This window comes from Salminus brasiliensis, chromosome 15 (genome assembly GCF_030463535.1).
Source record: "Salminus brasiliensis chromosome 15, fSalBra1.hap2, whole genome shotgun sequence".
NCBI classification, from domain to species: Eukaryota; Metazoa; Chordata; class Actinopteri; order Characiformes; family Bryconidae; genus Salminus; species Salminus brasiliensis.
Genome location: NC_132892.1, coordinates 8,052,065 through 8,073,653, shown reverse-complemented (window position 1 = coordinate 8,073,653; position 21,589 = coordinate 8,052,065). Strand labels below are relative to the sequence as shown.

Here is a 21,589-nt window from a genome sequence, read left to right as displayed (position 1 = left end):
TGTCATGCTGCTATGACACCCTCTAGGCTCTTTTTATAAAGACGATTTGATTTTATGGCCCTTGGCCTGAATCCTGGAGCAGGATTATGGCTAAGGCTCGGCAGTCTCTTCACACTGGCTGTGGGGACAGGTCTGCATTTATATAGCCTCTGTCGTTGCCGCTGAACTAGGGAGTGTGTGTGTCACAGAGCCAGAGAAATGAGAAAGACAGCAAAACATAAAGACAAACTAAATGTGAGGGGATTGCAGCAAAAATAACAGGCAACCCCCTTTTTAAATGCAGTATAAATTGCTGGACCCAATAAAGCAACTAGTGCCGTGCAGGACTGACAAACTTCACAATCACAACACTTTTCAAACACATTTCATGATAACAGCATCCAGCGATATTTGGCAGCGTTAGCTCCTTAAATCCACTACATAGGCCCACCATTCAGTTATTCACTCTTACTCTTACTGCGGTGCTCTCATAAGTAAGTTTAATAAAATAACTAAAACTGAAGTAGAACCTTGGGGGCTCAACAAAATATGCTAAACTTAGCAGTTATCAAATAGGTTATAGTTATTAGTGTATTATGATTAATTACAGAAACCTTCAAAAGGTTAATAAAGCTAAGGAACACATCTGCAGTGAAGGCTGCTTGTAAAAGAAGTTTTGTTATTACAAATGTTAAGCAGACATACATATTAATTAGTTTAAGTAATTTCTTATGTATTTAGCTGTTTTTTTTTTCTTATCAATCTAGCAAATCCTGCACACTGCACATTTATTTTTTCTAGGCTATAATTAAGATAAAATTAATATTATTGTGCAACATAAAACCGCTATAAGTGATAAATCACTGTGCACTTATGTTAATAAAGAAAACAAACAGGCAGTACTTGCATGGCTTCCTTTAAATGTTCATATACTTGAATTACAACCGCATGGGCACATTACTTCTCTGCTAAGGAAGACCTTTTCCAAAATGTGTTTTTGTAAGGTCATTGTATGTAAACATTGAAAGGCTAGAAAAGTTTGATTTAACTTTTAGATTTTAGATTAAGCCAGCTGTAACCATAATGAGATGTAATAAATTATTCAGTTTAGGATCGTGCTAAAAAAAGTGCTAATTGATTCAAAGGTGTAAATCACTACTAAAATATATTACATAAACACAATCTTTTAGTTGACTTACTTTTGCTGATAATTATGTTGATGCAATATCATAGAGATAGAGAAAGAGAGAGAGACTAGCAAAAAAGTATATAAAGCCAGAGCTTGTTTGTGTGTAAGATAGTGTTGATGGGGCAGGTCAGGGCCTGCCTGCTCGTCTGTATAAATTTTTCCTGGGTCAGGAATAGCACATGCAGCAGAGAGGGGGAGTTGGAAGCTGGCACCGTTACAAAACACTAGCCGTTCTTGTCCCATCAGCACAAGATGACACTGACAGAGTGGGACTGAGTGAAAGAGAGAGTTAGTGGTGTGTAGTAATACTCAATTGATGGACTTGTGCTTCTGTTTTTACTTGGAAATATGCCCCACTCATTTTTGTGTTTATTCTGTTCAAATTGTTCACAATTTTTATTCTGTTCTATTTCTTACACTTTTCTTATTTTTGTAGTTTTTCCATTATTATTTAATTAATGTAACAATATGTTTACTTCAGGATAGATTTAGGTTAACCTAACCACCTGTGTGTGAGACAGTGCGAGAGTTATGACTTATGACTGAGCTTGGAAAAAAAGGACACCACACAACATGCTCTACAAATGATTGGCTTCTTCACAAACCAAGGTTTTACATTCACAAAATAAAGCAGTGCCAAAAAGAAAGACATAGGCTGCATTTCTGCTATATTTCAGTTTGTGGATGTCAAAGACAGTGTCATGTTATCGATAGCATCATTAAATAAATATCAGCCAGTCATCTCAGGAAGTAGTTTATAGGCTATTTACACAAAAGCAGGGGGCCAGAGTCTCTTCTTTTTCATCCAAAACCGTTCATCGTATTGTTTTACTCTAGACACCAGTGGACATAAGAAATGGTCGGTTTGCGTGTAATAACTTTAGTGGCGAGAGGTAGACCTTGAAAGGCAGTGACCAGGTAGAGCCTCATAAACTGCATGTACCACAGAGCAGAATGTCTGTTTTAACTTTTAAATGGAAATTACCCACGACAAAGAGCCTGCTCTGTTGTTGGAACTGTTAGCATAGTGCTAGCCATAGAGCCCTGAAAATCAGACAGACTTTAGAGTTAAAACTAAGCAGCCATGAACTGGGCATCATGCTGGGCCTCCTCAGCCAAGAATTCTATTTTGCTCATTGTCAGTGAAAAGGCAGTACTGTGTAAAAATCACTGATATTCTTTAAATGAGTTAAGTTAAACATTCCCAGAGAACAGGCCTGAAACCAAGCTTTTATTTTGGCAGCTATACGTGTTTCACTGTTGTCTTTGGTGGCTTACATTTTAAGCATATTCCTTAGAACTGAAATATGATAGTTGTTTTTATCAAGTGTGATAAGGGTGCCATGTCAGTGTATTTGTGTAAAAATGTAAGGAGCTGGTGACAAATGGAAACAATGCAACAAAGGTAATGTTGAATTGTTGCAACAACAACAATAATAACAACAACAACAACAACAATAATAATAATAATAATAACAACAGTAACAACAACTTATTCGCACCTCTTTAGAAAAAAACAAGGAAGAGTCTCATGCTGTGAAAAACAAGTTTTATGTCCACTGCTCCAAAGAAAGCCCATCTAATTCAGCTGCCCAACGTCAACATTCCATTGGTCAACAAATCTGTGTGGTGTTCAGTATGGCCTCCACACTGCTTCGGCGGACATGTTGGTTGGAGAGCTGCTGTGGCTTCCCTCTGCCTCCACAACGACGTCACTCTGATTGGGCAGTGAGGGGTGGAGGAGGGCGGAGCCAGTTGAGGCATTGGTGCAGGGTGGAAGGATCCGTGGTGGTGAACGCTCTCCGCCGCCTCCCCCAGGCATCATAGAGAATTGATATGAACCGGCAGCAGTGCTGTAGTACAGGTGATAGGGGGAAGAGCTGGCCTGAAAGGGTCCGCCCTGGCCCTGGGAGGAGCCGGCAGGGTAGGGAGGCGGGAGGTATGTGTGGTAGCGGCCAGGGGGGGCGGTCATGGCAGACATGCCGATGCCTATGGCATTGGTAACAGGGGTGGGAGTGTAGGTAAAGGCTCCGGTGGGGTAAGGAACACGTGGGTCAGAGAAACGGCTGTCTGGGAGTGAGGGAATAGAAGAGAAGGAGCGCTCCAGACCCACACGTGGATCAGTGAATGCTGTCAGGTCAGGACCTGCAAGAGAGGAAGGTTTTAGGTCAGTCAACATACTAGAAGCATGTCAATCCAGTGATCAATCATCAAAATGCTAACAAGTCTGAGTCATTCTGGATCATTTCTATTGGTCCATTCATCATGAAATTTTGAAATTTAAGACAAATGCTAGGTTCTAATTACAGTGGCCTGAAAAATATTTGGCAGCCTTGATCAAAATGTCAGTAACAGTGAATTTTCAAGTGAGTAGATAAAGGCACAAGTTAAATAAAAAAAAAATGTTTTAAACAAGAATAGACTGTCATTTTTGTTTTGTTCAATTTCTGAGTAAAAAAAAGAGATTTGAACTCTCAGCTTGTTAGGGCTAAGGCTTGTTAATAATCAACCATAGCAGCTGCCGATGCCCAAAAAGCAAAAAAGAACACCTCTCTCACTCTTAAACACTGTTTTGGATTGACCATGCTTTGAGCTTGTGTTGTTTAAGCATGTTTAATAAATTTAATTTATATTTTCAACAAAACCTTCTTAGAATGAAATGAAAAGCTAATCCTTAGTCTTTTGCACTTTCAATTTGTGTAAGAAGATCCTGCAACATGGCACAGATTTGGAAGCTTACAGTGTATAGGATTGCGACTTGGGGAGATGGGCGTGGTAGGGTGAACCGTTGGTGCAGAGATGGGGCCTAGGTAAGGGTAGGATTGCTCATAAGACCAGGACGGAGATGTCTGCATTTGTCTTGAGTCTGAAACACAGAGAGATAAATATAACATCAGCATTATTCATTACTTTTGAAATGAGAAACAAAACCCAATCTCACTAAGAACTAATGATAAGGTTCGAGAGCAGCATCTCTGTGTTGGGTGGGGTCTTGGATTTCAAAAAATCGCTAGCATCAGTCACTCACTGCAGCCTATGTTGCTATTCAAATGACACAGTGTGTGCAAATCCTATAATAGTTGGTCACTGCTTGCAGGAAGTGTCCATATTTACGAATGAATACACAGTATGTGTATACCATATATGTATGTGCAGCAACCGCATTAGGAAACAGAAACATTTTACAATTTCTAAAAAAAAAACTGTCAAATGAATTTAGAATATGTCTGATGGTCCATTTGCTATGAAACATAGATCTAGCTAGCATGTGTAAAAATGTGTTTTTTAGGATGACAAGCAAATAAAACCTATTTTGCCAGTTTTTAAAGAACAGATCGACCCAAGGCCTATGCTCCATAAAGAACATTTTAGCTTCAGGCCACACACTGACTAGAGATGATGGAGCATAAGAGGGGGAAAGAAACCACTGTTCCAAGCTATGACATGCTCAGCTGACATGGCTTTTACCATGATCATACAAAAATATCAAGGCTAATGTTTCGAAAGCACCCCCAAAAACATTCAGGGCAAGACAAACAGTATGAGGCCAAGCGATGGCGAAAGAACAAGTAGAAGGAGACATTCTCTCAGCATGGAAGCTTGAACACTCTCTTTCTTTCCTATTCCTCCTCTCTCTTTTACCCTTTCTCTTTTCACTCTCCCCGCTTTCTTCTTTTACCATGCCTTCTTCCTCTCTTTTCTGTCTCTCTTTCTCTCCCTCTCTCTCTGGCTCCCTCACTCCCTATGGTCTAATAAACGCTCGCCGATAGCCTGCAGACTTCCAGACAGAAGGGGAGGGCAAGCCATCAGAGAGGAAGCAAATTACGCGAGGCGGCCAAAAGCCGAGGTTCGAGTCGTTTCAAGTGGAGCCAGAGTGCGGCCCATTGCCAAAGCACCCCCTCCCTCCAATACCCCACGCCCACCTTCCCCGAGGCTCCTTCCACAAGCCCCTTTCTTTCCTGACTCCTCTCCCGAGGCCCGGTGCTTCTGATCAGGGGCAGGAGTCTCACATGGCTGGGTGGGCGGCTGGAGGCAGATTCGGGCATCCGGCGTTTTTTTTTTTTTTTTTTTTTACTGGGCTCCCACACACAAACACACATATGCATTGGACTACACACACAGGGAGCAGAAAGAGAGAGGATGGAAGACAGAAAAGGGCTGGGTGAGAACATACGCACAATCTCACTCCAAGAGTGGAGAGGAAGAGAAAGACAGCAAGGAGGGAATTAGTTACTAATTAAAGTCTATTACTATTAAAGTTACTAAGTTAAATTAATAACTGGGATTTAAATGGACTTTCCTAATGAATGAGCAGTGATCAATTGGTGCTAAACTGTCTGATGGACTCTCCATTGGCAAACAATGGCACTGCCAGCGCAAAACTGCAAGTCATTTGAAAGAGGTCTTGACAGAATAGGGGCTCCTGAGTGACACAGCCCTCTAAGCATGGGCCCTTCAGTGGGGTTCCTGGTGATTCCACAGCCATCTGTGGCTGGGAGTCCCAAAAAGTGTAGTGTCTCTCTGGGTGGGTAGGATAGCTGAAGCTATAAGGACAGATTAATGAGGCTTTAATGGGGTGCAGAACAGGGCGGCCAGTCCAAACAGAGCTCATTTACATGCATCAGTCATAAAGCCACAATGTAGTATAGCCCATTCAAATGCAACTGAACAAGAGAGATGATCATATTAAAATGACTGTAAGTGCATAAACTTACAAAACAAAATAAATGGACTTCAGGGCAAAGAACCTTGGAAGCAGAACAGTTTAAAACTATTATAAGCCATTCTTACAAAACTCCCATATTTGTTGTTGCATTTGTTGTTGCATTCTGCTACAGTTAATGAAAGCTGAAAGAAATAATTTATTAGGGCCCTTTTAACTAACAGCTTCTAAACATGCAGGAGACAAATCAGGAGACGTCAAGGTTTGGCATGGTGTAAAACCTCTCATTCAAACTGTACACACACCCCTACTATCGATTCTTATCCACAACATTTTTTATGTACGCTGCCAAATCTCAGGCAGTATTTCCTAAAAAATCACTCATGCAGTTAAAAACACACACTTTCATTTCACTGCTGGTATCCTTTTAACACACATACACACACAAACAAACTATTCAAATGTAAACTTCTTAAAATACTAACTTCCTTATTTGTGCAAAAAGGGGGGGCATTAAGGCTTGCTCACAAACACCAACATACTAAAGCTTTAAACCCTATAATTCACTCACACACACGCACACACCAACTATTATATACACACAAGCCAGCCTGTGGCCCCAGCTGCTCCTGATTTTCTATAATATGAAAAGAAAAATACAGAAAGAGAGAGAGAGAGAGAAGTAGAAAGAGCGAGAGAGATGTAAGAGAGGGAGGAAAAAAGCAAGAGAGAACTCTTGAATGACTTAATAACGGTTTCCGCTGGCTCTGTTCCCACTGCTATTTCTGGCGGCAGGATCAGAGGGGAGAGAGTAGCACGCGGCAGGAAATGGACTGTTCCACTGGCCTGCACACACAGCCTGGCCCGGCACGGTGTTGCCACCAGCCTTCATCCCACCATCCCTCCAAGCCCTCTTCATCAGTCCACTTCCACTCATTCTTGATCCAGGCCTTTCTCTCACTCCATATTCGGTTCTTTGTGGTCTTCTTTTAAAGATCATGCAGTGTGGGCGTGTTTGAACTTTCTTATGCTGTCTCAATCACCCCTGGTCAAATGACACATTTTGTTCACATTTTTAAGTGTAAATAAGGGAACACATCACTTTTTTATGCAGCAAATAAAAAGTGTAGACATAATTCTAATTTACTTTCTGAATTTAACATACTGGGCAAAATAAAACAAGTTGTTTGTATATTTGCCAATATGTTTTCAGAGCCTATCACAGATATTAAGAACACTGACTAACTGCACATTTTATAACAAAGAGTATGATTAGTCCTAGTTAACTGAGTGCAGCAAATTCTGAATGTATGGGATAGTATTTAGGTAATTATTAAAAAAAAAACTGCTGCTATTGGTACAAACATATCATTATAAATATCTTATATAGTGGAAATGTCTTGAAATGTCTTGAAATATTGTGATTTAACACAACACACACCTAAGCCAGTACACAGTATTGTGCCAGTACAAGTTATTTATATAGGAGTGATATGAGGGAAATATGTTTGATTGCAGACTTCTCTGCGCAATCCAGTCAGTTTAGGATTTATTCTACCTTTTGCTTACTTGATTTGAAAGAAGGAATAATTGATAGATATGATAGGCTTTAAATGGTAGCTGTAAATGCTGAGCTTCCTCAAGTACATGTCTGGAAATGGTTAAGCGAACACACTCCTGTGCATAAAATTACAATTTAATCAGATAAGATCTTCTTATTTTTTAATGTTAAATGTCTAGATAAACACATTTACATATCATTTGCACAGATACCTTACACTGTTCAGCACTCTGCATTATTTTAAAACCCAACATTAGAAAAGCAGGTTACAACAATCGCAAGTTCTAACAATAAGTTTCTTCTGTTTTTAAAAGTGGAATGTTATTTGGTAATTTTGCTTTAAAGCTTTTTTCTCTCAGCCACTTGACAGATATTTTTTACGTGTTGAATTACTCCCACAAACAAGTTTCAAAATGTCTGATTTAGTTGTATTTTGAATTGGGGATTTTCACACATGGCTTCTTCCTGTCAGCTGACTCTCACTTCCCTCTTTTCCCAGGTCTGCTTCCTCCAAGAATACATATGAGATATCTTTCTTTCTCTTTTTCACTCTCTCTCTCTCACAACACATACGCACACACACACACACACACACACACACACACACACAAAAGTACGTCTGTACCTTGCTCCTATTTACACTCCCTCATAGAGGAACAGAAAGTAACGATCTATCTCTCTCAGAGATACTGGCAGTGCTACTAAGGGAGGCCGATTAGGAAATGCCCAAAACAATGAACAAAAAAGCAGAAGCACTGTTAGCATGCAAATATAATAACACTTCCTTTAGTGAGACAAATTTCCCAGAAGAGGGGCCCTGGTTTACATGTGACAAAGAGGATAAAAAAAACAAACATAAAAAAAACCTCACATTACTCACATTTCAGAGTCAGCAATTACACACAACTATGCACTAAACATGTTATTAGTGTGATGGTGTGGCACTCACCACAACTGTGTTATCCCTTACAGCTGCTGTGAAATCACTTATTCTATTAACTTTCACTCAAAGCAGCATGATGATGCAGTATTTTGCAACCAGCAGGACGAACTGGCACTAAAACTTTCCATTGCATATATGTGTGTGCTGCCATGCTCAGGCATGCTCATCTAAGTTGCAATCAATGGTGGCCTTGTTCTCTTTATTTGTTATGTCTGTATATCTGTATATTTGATGTTGTGTGTGAAGAGGTGTGTTTGCCCTAAATACCCTTTACAAGTCACTTGACAAGAATGAATAGAAAAAGAGAAAAGCCACCACAATGCATTGTGAGAAACCAATTTTCTCTTTCCTTTCTCAATCTTATAAGCCGATTTTTGTGGGCTTGGTGATAAGAATAAAATGTTAAATTACAATGTACATAATGTTGATTTTTTTAAGGTACATTAGGAAAGGGCACCTTGAAAAGATATTGGCACAATGAGGTGAGTGTTTGTATCTGCTACCTGTAGATATGATTAAACACTTCATTTACTACATACTTTATCCTGTGTTTAATAAGTCTTATCATATTCAGTAAATTAGTATTCCAAAAGATAGTTTCTAAAAGGCTTTGTGTGAAATAACTTATGCTGATAACAACAATATAGTTTATATATTTCCTATTCATAGAGTAACTCACCAGGTATCTGGCTGTGGGTGGGGCTGCTGAAGGGGGGTGTGTTAAGGGTGGGCCGGGGGTTGGGGGCAGCAGCCTGGTGGGGGCTGCACCTCATGGCGCTCCGTCTCAACTGCTCTGAGAAGGCCAGCGCTCCAGGCTTTACACTTTCCTCCAGCTTTTGTCTGTGGCCTGTGCACATGCACACGTGCACACACACACACACACACACACACACACACACACACATACACACACACACATACTTTAATTGCAGAACTATGCAATATGGTATGAGTACACCAACGCCATAAGTGTTAAATAATGTATTAAGTAAAATATTTTTTAAATATTTTTAGATAAAATTCATATCCTGAATTCTTTGTGTTTAAAAAGTGGTGACAAAAACTTGAGGCAGAAAACTTACTTAGATATACAAAATAAATTTTACTGTACAATATGTTAATATACTAATTTAATTTCTTTCCAGAACATCTTTATCACTACAAATGTTACAAATGACTATTTAATGAGCTATCAAGTGACCAAACTTAAAAAAATATAAAAATTATAGTGTATAGTTTACACATTAATAGAAGGAAGAGGAGGGCGATGCATGATCAAAGACATACACACACACTCACACACAAACACACACACATTAGACTACTGCATTAAGCTGACTCTTTAGCACACCCACACTATTAGCTAATCATACTTAAGATCAACACCTTATTGCCTGGTGCCATAACACACATACTCACTCACTGACTCACTCTCTCTCTCACACACACACACACACACACACACACACACACACACACACTTATTCACATTTACACACACTCTTATTTTTCCAGATCATTCTTCTATTCCCTTTCATACGTCAATAATGACTCCCAGACCCAGTCATCTGCTGTATATCTGGGTGTTGAGACCCCGCTGGTGCAGTGGCACTATAATGTCTCAGAGAACAGCATGTTTCAGTTAGATAGAGAGGAAGCCGCTTGGCAGGGCCTGTGGGCTGGATGGAGAGATGAAGAGAGGAGTGATGGAGAATTTGGGGGGAAGGGGGTTGGGAGAATGAGGTGCTGAGGGTGAAGACTTGAACCTATTGAGTATATTGAGTAGGAGATTTATAATGGAGATTGTGAATAGCCATGGCTACTGGAACATGATATCTTTAAAGAGTCATTAAACATGCACTGAAAATATTTAAATGACTGCTGTAGTCTGTATGCTTCCCTTGTCTGAATGGTCAAAAATGATCCAAAGACAACCTATGTAAAAGAACCTATGGTGGTGTACAGTTGTCATGGAAGCATGAACAAATCACTTTCTCCGATATTGGGGTTACTCTAGGAAAAGTGACTCAATTTCAAGCCGAAAGAAATAATTTTAAGGATTTGCTCTGCTGTTAAACATTGTGGAGGGTCATTTTCCCCCCTTAAGACAATACAAGTGTTAACCTAATCTCAATGTTCCCCATCTGTATCACATGGTTGAATGCTGAAACATTGTATTGTGTGCAGTAAGTGACTGTGCTATACAGATGGAACTGATAGCATGTGAGTTGATTTTATTGATTTTTATAGTTGATTTATGGTAGATGGACAGCATTAAATGTATTCCATTGGGGGGCACTGCGGGTTTTTTTTTTTTGTCAACTGAGGAAGCTGTGTGTGTCTGTCAGAATATTTACATGTGTGTAAGGGACAGGTGACATGCATTTCCGTTTGTATCTGTGCATGCACGCTAGCTTGTGTACTAATGCATGTGTGTTTATACTGCTCGCAGGCCAGATCACAACTGAATCCATCTCCTGGCGACCTCACACATAGACATGCAGGGAGCAGGAGGGATTAATGATCGCAGCCGATGAGAGGGAGAAAGGAGGGAGGGAAAAAAAGAACAAAAAAAGACAAGTCTCTCAGCTGTGCGAAACCATCAGCCACACTCGCCCCCTCACACACACACAGACACAAGGAAAGGAAGTCCTCCTGAAACCAGAGCCTGCATCTGCGGGCTTTGAAGAGAAGGCCAGCGGACAGAGCAGGCCAGACAGAGCTGGCATATGTGGTCAGGCGCCGCCCGGCAGATTCCCGACCGGAATAACGGACCAAGGGGGAATAGCCCAGCGGCTGGCGTGAGCATGAGGGCGGAGCGTGATATGCTCTCATATAAACCATGCTATAAAAACCTCAGGGCCTCTAACCCCTGAAACGCGCAAAAGTTTTATACATTGGCAGGAACTTAGGATCATCCAAATGTCCTATACCCAATATGTACATGAAATGATCTATCTGGAATATTTATGTTTTAATGTTTAACAATGTTTAATAATGTTTAGAAATGTAGCTTTAATGAAAAAAGTATATGTGTTAGTGTTTCTACAAAGGTGCCACACAAAACAGAATGTACACATAAAGACACAGACCACCTGACTCTCAATAATGTGCACTCAGTACTTCTCTTACATGCATAGACACCCTCACATCCAATACTATACAAAAGCCTAAAAGCATGAAATTACTTTAAAAGTTATTTATAATATTAAAAAAAAAACACTTCACATTACATTGTAAAGTTATCCCTTCCCAAACCTCGCTTCAAGGCAGCTCAGTATTTGTAGGTGCCATCCAACACCTGGTGCTACATAATATCTTAATGAATAGTGCTTAATGAATATTAGTTTAATTATATATACGGGTGGAGAAATTTAACAAAAACCTGCTGGTAAATCACAGACAAGAGGGACCAACCCTGTAATCTAATCATCTCACAAGACCACAATCATGTCTTTAAAGAAATAGTTAAGGAATATTAATTAATATGATTTATTAATGAGAAGCTAAGCTAATGTTCCTAACAAACACTTCTCGTTACCCAGCTAACATGCTCATGCTCACATTGGTGGAACGTGGGCTAGGTGGGTTCCAGGTGGCTATGGGCTCTCAGTGGGTTTATACATGTGTTGGGCCTAACACCCTAATCTGCAGTGTACAAATCAGATGGGGCCCATGTTTAACCCCCCAGTCCTAAAACTGACCCAGTTGGGCTAACCATACATGACCCATATGGTCATGTTATCTGGGTAAGTATACAGCAAAATCTCAAAATATAAATGCTATATAAACAAGAGTATTGGCAATATGGCATGGATAGATCTTCTTTGAACATTTAAGCAAGGCTACCAAGTTTTATAATCCTCTTGGAGTGAAAAAAGCCATGCTTGAATGTATATATGTAACCATATCTACACTACATAAATCAATTTAATATAATCACAGTAATTATAGGTAAAATATATAAACATATAAAAGCTTGTAAGCAAAACTGGTTTGGTTACTGACTGTGTTTAGTTGACTTTTTCTCTGTTCTTGTTCGTATTAAGTAAATGTTTTCAATTCTCTCTGACGCTGTGCATGCGAGTGTTCAGTTCGTGAGAGATCTTTCAGTGGTCTGTGCATCCTGATCTAACGAAGAGTTTGTTTAATCGGTGAAATCAGAATGTTGTTTTGGAGGGGAGAAATAGTAATTGTGGCGAGAGAGTGTGAGATTAGAGCCAACTGTGAGTCTCACAACCAATATGTGAGAGTTGCTGGCCCTGTGTAAGCTAAAATTGGAATGGTTACTCAAAATGGCTACCTCATCATTCAACTGTGGAGAAGTATGTTTTGTTTTTATATACTAAAGTAAGTCATTCTGTGTTCTAAACCACATTGATTAGCCTGTGTAAAAAAAAATGAAGATCTGAATGCATTTTTAAAAGATTGAGAGAGGTTTCTGGGTGGGTATATACAGAGACGATGATCTGTGGAATATCTATCTGTGCCAGGCAAGTTTGATGTATGAAATGAGAGCTGTTTTTAGACCAGTAGCTTTTTCTTAATTACATGGTGATATATATTAAGTAACGATAGTGCATGGCATGGATGGATGGCATTATATAAATATACATGCAAAAGTCTAATCCAGTTGCACAAGTAAAACACCACTGAGCTGGGTGATATATTGTCTTATATTAGCTGTAGAAGGTATTATAGATTTAAAAAACTGGCATTGTATATCACTAGCTAGTTAATACCTTGTCTCTGTGAAAGTATGGTATTTGTCTGGTTACCACTGTAAGGTGTCAGTTTAAGTAATTCAGATCCAAACATGATCAAAAACGAGCTATGTCAGGTTTGCCAGCTTTGCCTCCATTTACAGACGCGAACTCAACATACTACATTTGCACCGCTTCTCCTTGTATTCCACTCATTACTCTGCAGCTATTAGAACCACTTAAGAAGCCTTAGCGGTTAAAAAGTGACGCCACAATCATCTGTACACGTCAACACACAACTGCTATTAACATACCACCAGCCACCACATTATCATAACCAGCTGGTGTATAAACCTCAAGCACAATAAAACACTTACGCACCCACACACACATACACACAAACATGCAAGGGTGGACGTAAGGACAGCAAGATATCTGACCAATTACTTTGTGTTACTTGACTGCATTGCTGATTATTCTAGTCATGTCATTTCTAGCCCTGCTATATGTATTAAAAATATAAAAGTTGAAATTAAGAAGTTTATTAGTATAGTAGGAGCTAGTATATTTCAACATACCTATTTGTTTGTAGCGTACTCTAAACTCTAAACATGGTGCTACCAAAACGTTTCCATTGCCTTCTATCAAATATCTTTACAGTCACGTTTTTTCTGTTCCTTTCGAGGTACAGAGTAAATAAACGCTCTACAGCAGAGGCCAATAGAGATTAACTTGAAAATGCTGGTGGATTTTTTATCCCTAAAGTACTTAAGACTCAAACAATGTCAGTAAAACTCACGCCGTGGTTCTCTGGGTCCATCCACCGTTATCTTGATGGCTCTTTGATACGTGGCCACCTGAGGGGGGTTGGTGAAGACGGTAATGGTGAGGGTAAAACTCTTTCCTGAGAGAAAAATAAAGAGAGAGATGGAAGAGGGAGGAAGGGTTATTTTGCTTATCAAATGCAAATGATGGAGACTGTCACTAAAATTACCTCCCATTTTTTATTCGAAATATAATAGCTAACACATTATACAATAAAGGATGTTCAGTGTATATTTGTGTATATTTGAGCTCAATGCTCAGTGTGGTTGTATAATAAGTGATGACACAGCATAAATACACTTTTAGAAATAACTCTTAGAAGTTACAAATATTTTTGGTGATAACAGAAGCAGTTTATTTCTCACTGCTAAAAACAAGCTGACAAAATGAAATATTCTACACTCTTGATTCATACAACACTTTTGCTTGGATGATGACATTTTTATTTTATAAAAAGAAAAGTCTTCCACCACATCTTTTCAAGCTGCTAACGCAACATCATTGGGCAGCTGAACAAGCTTGGAAAAGAGCGCTAACTGCCAGTTCTGTTACGTCAGCTAACAGACGCCTATGCTGAGTGATAGAGTGAGAGAAAGGGCCATCCTACCCACCCAGAAAGAGAGTGAGGCCAATTGTATTTTCAATTGGTGTGCTAAAGGAATTGGTTAGTTAAAGGAATTGCACTACTTTGCTATTAAAGGTGCAATTACTGAATTACATTCAAATTGCAAAAAAAGAAAATAACTCCACTTCTATGACTGAAAATTGTTCAAGGGTTAAGCAAGTATAATCTGCATGGCTAACACAAGACCATTGACCTCATTCAACCTTTTTCTCAGTTAAACATGCAAATGAGACCTGATCTTCGTCTTAGATGTGACATGCACATCTTGGCAATCACTATCATATAAAAGCAAGAGAGCTTGGGTTAAGTAACTGGCTTGTGTCGAAGCAAGAGAGAAAAGCAAGAGAGAGAGACTATATCCTACATCCAGACAGACTTTACTGCTCATAAACACATGCCGAGACAGACTGAAATGCAGCACACACTCATGCTAATCCACAGACCTGTCTTTTGAACTACAACACACATAATCTGGACAGCTGTAATCTGGACATTATTACAAATATCAGTAATTTTTAGAATATTTAAATATCATTTGTTGTCAGATTGTGCTGTCCTAAGAAAGTGTATAAAGGAACTTTGAGAGATAGAGACAGAAATAGAGAGACATGGAAATAAAGAGAAAGAGAGAGAGTGAGAGACACAGAGAGAGAGAGAGAGAGAGAGAGAGAGAGAGAGAGAGAGAGAGGGGTGTTGTGACAAGTGGTCGCAGTGACCTGTCACTCATCGCTATGCCTATGTGCTGTACTCCAGGGAAGTGTGGTGGCCCTAGTGTCAATGGCAGGCTACAGTTACACAGTACTAAATGGGTCTGCCCATGCTAGCCACAGCTAGACCTTGTCTCTCTCTCACACACACATACACACACAAGGAGCAGACGTGAGCACCCATTCACACAGCTTGTTACTCAGACCAGATGACTAGATCCGGGAAGAACTCCAAGCTGTTCCCAAAAATCTGACAAACTACTAGAACAACTGCCCACTCACTCACACTCACACACAGCACAAGTCCAACCACACACACACATACACACACACACTCACACACCCTGTGCCAGGTACTATTCTCAGTCCTGTTTCTGTGACCCTGTGCTCAGAAAGAACCTCACCTCAACCCACTACACACACATCTTTATAAAATACGCATTGCAGATAGACTAAACAAGCATGGAATTGTAAAACAAAACCACCATCAGACACAACAAACCATTTGTGCAATGTAATATTAATATTAATTAGTAATATCATATATTCTGCATTACAATTAAATAAAAAGTGGCGAATGGTGAATGGACCAATAAAAATGACAAATTAATTTAATACCTAGGATTAGGCATATTACTACTGCTACTATTAATAATAATATTATTAATAATAATAAAAATAATAATAATAATAATAAATAATAATAATAGTAACAACAATATTCGTTGTTATGTTTATAATCACTGTTATTACATATAACTGTCATATAAATATTACAATTTTATATGGTTGTAAAATAGAAATACTACCTTTACACCTACTACTACTACTATTATTATTACCATTATTGTTATTATTATAATGCTGTTGCATTGTTTTATCATAACCTTAAAAATGATTGCAGCTGAGTAACGCAATGCACAACTACGCTCTTAAACTATTACACCTTAACCGACCCGAACCCTAACCTCAGTAACCAAACGGCCTTCTGGCTTTGTCAGTTTTCATTTTTTCCTCATACAAAACATGTTTTCCTCCATAATTGAAATATTGGGTCCTTACAAAGGGCTAAAAACAAATGCACACACGCATACACACGTTATGGCTGAGTAGTTTAAGTGTCTGGGAGAGAGACATTCTGTCTGGGAGGAGCACACACACACACACACACATACACACGCACTGTCCAAACTGCCAGGAAGTGCTGAGCGTTCCTCAAGGGGATGTCCCCACACACACATACATACACTCCGTCTGTGTTTGAGTGTGAGTGAGGGAGTGAGTGTGTGCTTGTGTGTGTGTGCATGTGGACCATTGCCTCAGGACTGCTTGTGACTCACCAGTCCATCCATACAGAGACTCTGAGAAAACAAGTGACAAATGAGGGGTGGGGGGGATAGAGAGATATTTAGAAAGAAAGAGACAGATGCTGTCTTTGTCTCACCTTATCAAACACCATCAGAGGTGTATCTGGGCAGTGCGTGTGTGCGCATGTTTGTGTATGTGTGTGCAGTTTACTTTTCTCTCTTACATAAAACACTCTCTTGCTTTTTTCCAACCCGCACTCTTTTCCGGCACTAACCTCTAATCACTTCCATCACTGTGGAGAGCAGCAGCTATCTGGTCTTAGATACACACACACACACACACACACACACTAGACCTCCACAACATCATATCGAGATGCACATACTTACAGGCACAGGAACTCACAAGCCCACACACACCCAAACACACACACACACACACACACACACACTAAATGACAAAAGCCTGTGTTAACATATGAGTTCATACTGGCAGGCTCTGGCATGTGCTGGTTTCAGCAGCTGCAGGTTAGTCAGGTTGGTTCTATCAGCTACATCATATCAGGCCTTTGAATAGAACCCTGTGGGACTCCCTATTTCCCAGAAGATCTCTGTGTGTGTGCGCATGTGTTAAAAGGCAGATGCTTTGTTGACTAATCTTTCTGTCACTGCAAAAGCGAAGATGTTCCCTCTACTTCTCTTTCGTGCTCTTTCTCTCCCTCTCTCTCTCACACACACGCACACATTTGTAATACCACAGAAACATTCACCCAGATACATTTCAGCTTTTTGAAAGCCATGCTAAGTAGGATAAATTGTGCCTACTTTTATCACTGTTATACTATCGCTGCTCCAAAAATAGCTATATTGATCACAGCCTCATTCGACTTGTGCACAAGATCTTTGAGATGTACATAGATGCATCTCTGAAATGACTTCTTTAATTCCTTTATCAAATTCAACCTATTTCTTGTGTTAAAATGTATCCTCACATAATAATATAGTATAATATTTTACTAATAAGCAGCACACAATTCATGTCTAAACAAGGAATGACCAAAGACATTTTAAAAAGCTTGTGCCTAACAGTCTATACATTTGGACAGACATTGCTTGGTTATGTTGCCACACGTTACAGTGCAGGCAGTTGTTTAACTAGAGGCACAATAGGCTGATTGAGGGCTGGCCGCTTGGCTAGCGTAAATAGAAGCTAGTGTTTTAAATAGATAAGAGCCTGAGCATTTGACTGCACCTGATTTTGCCTGTGTCATGTCTGGCCGTCCGTTAAGGGAAATTTTAAATGACAGGTCGCGGCTTTAGAGCAATGACACAAACAACTGTTTGAAATCAAATACAGTCACACATGTACATGCACAAGTAATTATACTTATACACAGGTTCACATGCAGGTACAAACGCACAATCCTCCACTTCTGACTGACAAAAACTGAGAAACTCTGAAACCACCTCACACAAACATGCACACTGCCACTGTTTACTCTACACCTTGGTTATGAGCTAATTCTCTTATATTCTGATTGCTTCTGTTTTGACTGTATTTCCTGCATGTGCTGTGTGTGGAAGTCAGAGAGAGAGAGAGAGAGAGAGAACTAGAAGATGTCACGGACTAAAGGAATACGTCATAATTAAAAACAGCAAAGTCATCTCTATGCCAACTCTATGATGTAGAACAGCACCAGACAATAATGGGCACAAGAGAAAGGAGAGAAACTTTAGCTGTCACGTTACTCTGTATCAGCTGCCTTCTTACACAAGTCATGGCTTACCTCTTCCGCTGCGGCCCACAAAGCGCAGGTCATTGAAGCGGGCCACCTGGTTCTTGATGGCTGCTGTAGCGTTGCGAAGTTCAGCTGAGTAATTCTCATCGTTTCCTGCCATCACTGTCACCAGTGTGCCATCGGGGATATCTCCAAGGGCAACCACCTAGCATTCAGAAACAATAACATATGTAAATGTCTGGGTACTCCTGGCCAAATTAAACATTTTGTCAAAATAAGCAAACAAATCCTCCACAAACAATAAACTTGAATATGTATTTTTCTGATCACCTTTGTCTCCCACAGTTCAAGCAAGCAAACAGAAAGAGTCCGAACCCCTCCACACACACAACCCCAACCACCCTTCTAAGCAAACAAACACTCAGACTTATTTTCATATTAACTGTAGAGTGACTGTAATATCAGGGCACATATACACATCTCCTTTGTCTGACTGGGCTTTTCATGTGCTGTTGGCGGGAACCTCATGATAGAGGTAACAATTGCAGGTCAGGTGGAGAAATAAATGTTTACACTTATTGAGGCATTTTCCTATTTCCTCAAACTTTAAACATTATTTAAGCATTATTTTATTCATTCTTTTTTCTTATTTTTTAAAATGTATTTTCTGAGAACAGTTGCAACATTTGTGCAATTTGCATCAAATCTAATTTTGGTACAAAGCTCACAGTAGAATCTTGTATTTGATTTCTTTTAAGAAAATAATAATAATAAATTCATATACTTACCCTTATGATTTTATGACGTGTGATATATATATATATATATATATATATATATATATATATATATATATATATGTGCATTTAACATATTAGAATAAAACTACATACTGTGCTATTACCTTTGCACACATTACATTAAATGTAATGTTTTGGCAATATGTGATATTAGGCTACTAATAGAAATTAAGCTTACAAATATGCAGAATGTATTATTCGTAGAAAGATGTGAGAAGCGTATCCGCACAACAGTGTGCGCAAAAGTTTAGCATGTGATTGTTACTATAAAAACACAATACACATGTCAGAGATGTTTCAGTCTTGGTTACCTTGAAGGCGATGGGCAAGGTCTTGTTGCAGCGCCAGTGAGTGGGCAGCACAGAGCACAGGAAATTGGGGCTGTCGGTACGCACAAGCTCTCCGGGGTGGTCGGACAGCACTTCCACCATGTTCCGCTCAGCCACGCGCACTTTGGCCACCAGGGCGGCGCCACTGGCCTCCTGCGCCTCAGCCAGCTTAGCCGAACCCAGGCTGGAGGACGGGGGAGTGAAGCGGCGCCCGGGGGCAGGGTCTGGGGCACACACAGAGAGACACATTAGATATGCAGGCAGAGCAAGGTGGCCAAATATGAAAAGCAGAAAGAGCTAACAATACTTAATAGGATGGTGGGGTCTATTGGAATATTGGGAAAAATACTATCTATATATATATATACAAAAAAATTGTTTCTGGCGTTAATTAAAAATAGACAACAAAAATACTACTATTAATACAATAAATAAATAATAATCACTAGCACCAGTAGTAAAAAAAAAAAAAGTAAAAAAAAAAAAAAAAAAACGGCGCCACTTGCAGAGCTCCTGTGCGGTTCACCGGAGCCAGCGGCGCTTTGGAGTAGCTTGAAAGAAGCGAGACCGCAAAGCAGAGTGTGACAGCCAGAAAAAGCCCGCTGTCACCCGGCCAAACTCACTCTCTAAACACGGCACCCAATACAAACATTTAGCTTCTTCACACCAGCGAGAGCGAGAGAGCGAGCGAGAGAGAGAGAGAGAGAGAGAGAGAGAGAGAGAGAGAGAGAGAGAGAGAGATGGCACTGTTGGAAGCGTTATTTTGGTAATTTGGCTCAAGTTAGACCACCGCAAGCACATTCGCATAAGCTAGAGAGTTGTCAAATAAAACTATTTAATGGACAAAAATACCTGCACACGACAAGGGAAACAGAGACCAACAGCCTACATCAGTCAAACGATAACTCGAGAACTGCGGTTGAACGTGTGTGGTCGCAAAACTCCATGATAAACATCGTTACCGTATTTGGCGTCCCACAGAAAAACCATTGGTATCCTTTCTGAAGGCGCTACTTTTGCAACCAAGGTTCCAGAGGCGAGTTGCGAGCGCTCTGTGCTCACAAACGGGCTCCCCACCGGCCAGAGGAGATGGTTGGTCTGCCAAGCCTGGCTCCCTGACTGCGTGCTTGTCTGCCCGTAACTGTACAGCCTCACAGCGAAGAAGAAAGTCCCACTTGCAGAAATTGTTCGTTTCAAAGCATCTGAAATGTGATCAGACTGTCCATTAAAGCTATGCAGACGGCGCCCATAATTTTTGTCCTCACGGCGTTAGAGCTGACAGCGTGGCGGCTGTTGGCACGCGCTTGTTCTTTCTAAAACTCGTCTTTTTCGCAAGCCTTCAGGTCTGAGGCGTTACTTTCAAACAACAGCGACAGTGCCTTCATTCATCTGTGCCAGCGTAAGCTGCTGAGTACAAGCACCCTTCCTAGCAGCTGGAAGTCTCGGGCGAGTGTGTGTTTGGGAGGGTGTTATACCCCTTGTAGAGGCTGCGTATGCGCGCAGTGGGACCGCTGATACATGAATGAAGGTTCTGGCAGCCCGGCCGCCTTTTACCGGCAGCGAGCAGCGCAGGAATGCAGCCCGACGGGCCTGATTTACATAAACCTCCTCCTAACCACTGCGATTGGACAGCAGCGATTGCTCTCGCCGTTCTTGACCAATAAGAAGACCGTCCGCAGCGAGCGCGAGGGATCTGCTCGCGACAGCTTGAACGGTCAATGGAATTCCTCAGCTCGGCGCGTGGCCTCGAGAAAACTGGTAGTTTGGTGTTTTGACGATGAAAGTAGACGGCTTTGTAGCATAACATATTGCCACTAATGAAAACTGTAAAGTTTGGGTCCTCGGTGGGAGGAATATACAACCCATATGGTAAACTTTAAACCGTATCTAAGACATGTTTTTTTTCCCGTCGCTTTTCGAGACAATAACGGTTGCTGGGCTAGATGTGAACAAGTAATTTTAGACTTGCCAGTAATTAAGCTATTCGTGAAGCCGAGTTAAGCCTGGTTGTACTTAGCCTGAATTACATTTAAATATAAAAATATGAAAACAAGATATGAACAAGGCATGACTATAAACCGACACAGTGTGACGAACAACGATGTTAGAAGATCAGAGACTGACTGCAGTGGGTTTTAGCGTGAGACATAGAACCAGAAGGGGGCAGCAAACGACTTGAATGGCGACTGTTTACGCGTTCTTCATCTTCACACGGTGCA

At 40.4% G+C, this 21,589-nt stretch overlaps 1 protein-coding gene across 3 annotated transcripts in view; it reads right to left on the bottom strand.

Annotated features, from left to right (window-relative positions):
* Positions 1 to 1,756: 1,756 nt before the first annotated feature.
* runx1 (RUNX family transcription factor 1) overlaps positions 1,757 to 21,589 on the bottom strand; it is a 50,689-nt gene continuing 30,856 nt past the window's right edge. The window contains exons 1-7 of one of the 3 annotated variants that reach the window (XM_072657351.1): positions 20,333 to 20,853; positions 19,353 to 19,594; positions 18,290 to 18,446; positions 13,838 to 13,942; positions 9,015 to 9,182; positions 3,909 to 4,034; positions 1,757 to 3,313 (exon numbers count right to left, since the gene is read on the bottom strand). In XM_072657351.1, coding sequence (XP_072513452.1) covers positions 2,802 to 3,313; positions 3,909 to 4,034; positions 9,015 to 9,182; positions 13,838 to 13,942; positions 18,290 to 18,446; positions 19,353 to 19,594; positions 20,333 to 20,360 — 1,338 coding nt within the window. In that variant the 5' untranslated portion in view covers positions 20,361 to 20,853 and the 3' untranslated portion in view covers positions 1,757 to 2,801. Of the gene's footprint in view, positions 3,314 to 3,908; positions 4,035 to 9,014; positions 9,183 to 13,837; positions 13,943 to 18,289; positions 18,447 to 19,352; positions 19,595 to 20,332; positions 20,854 to 21,589 lie in introns of those variants that run through there. The other 2 variants (XM_072657349.1, XM_072657350.1) reach the window with 2 other exon arrangements.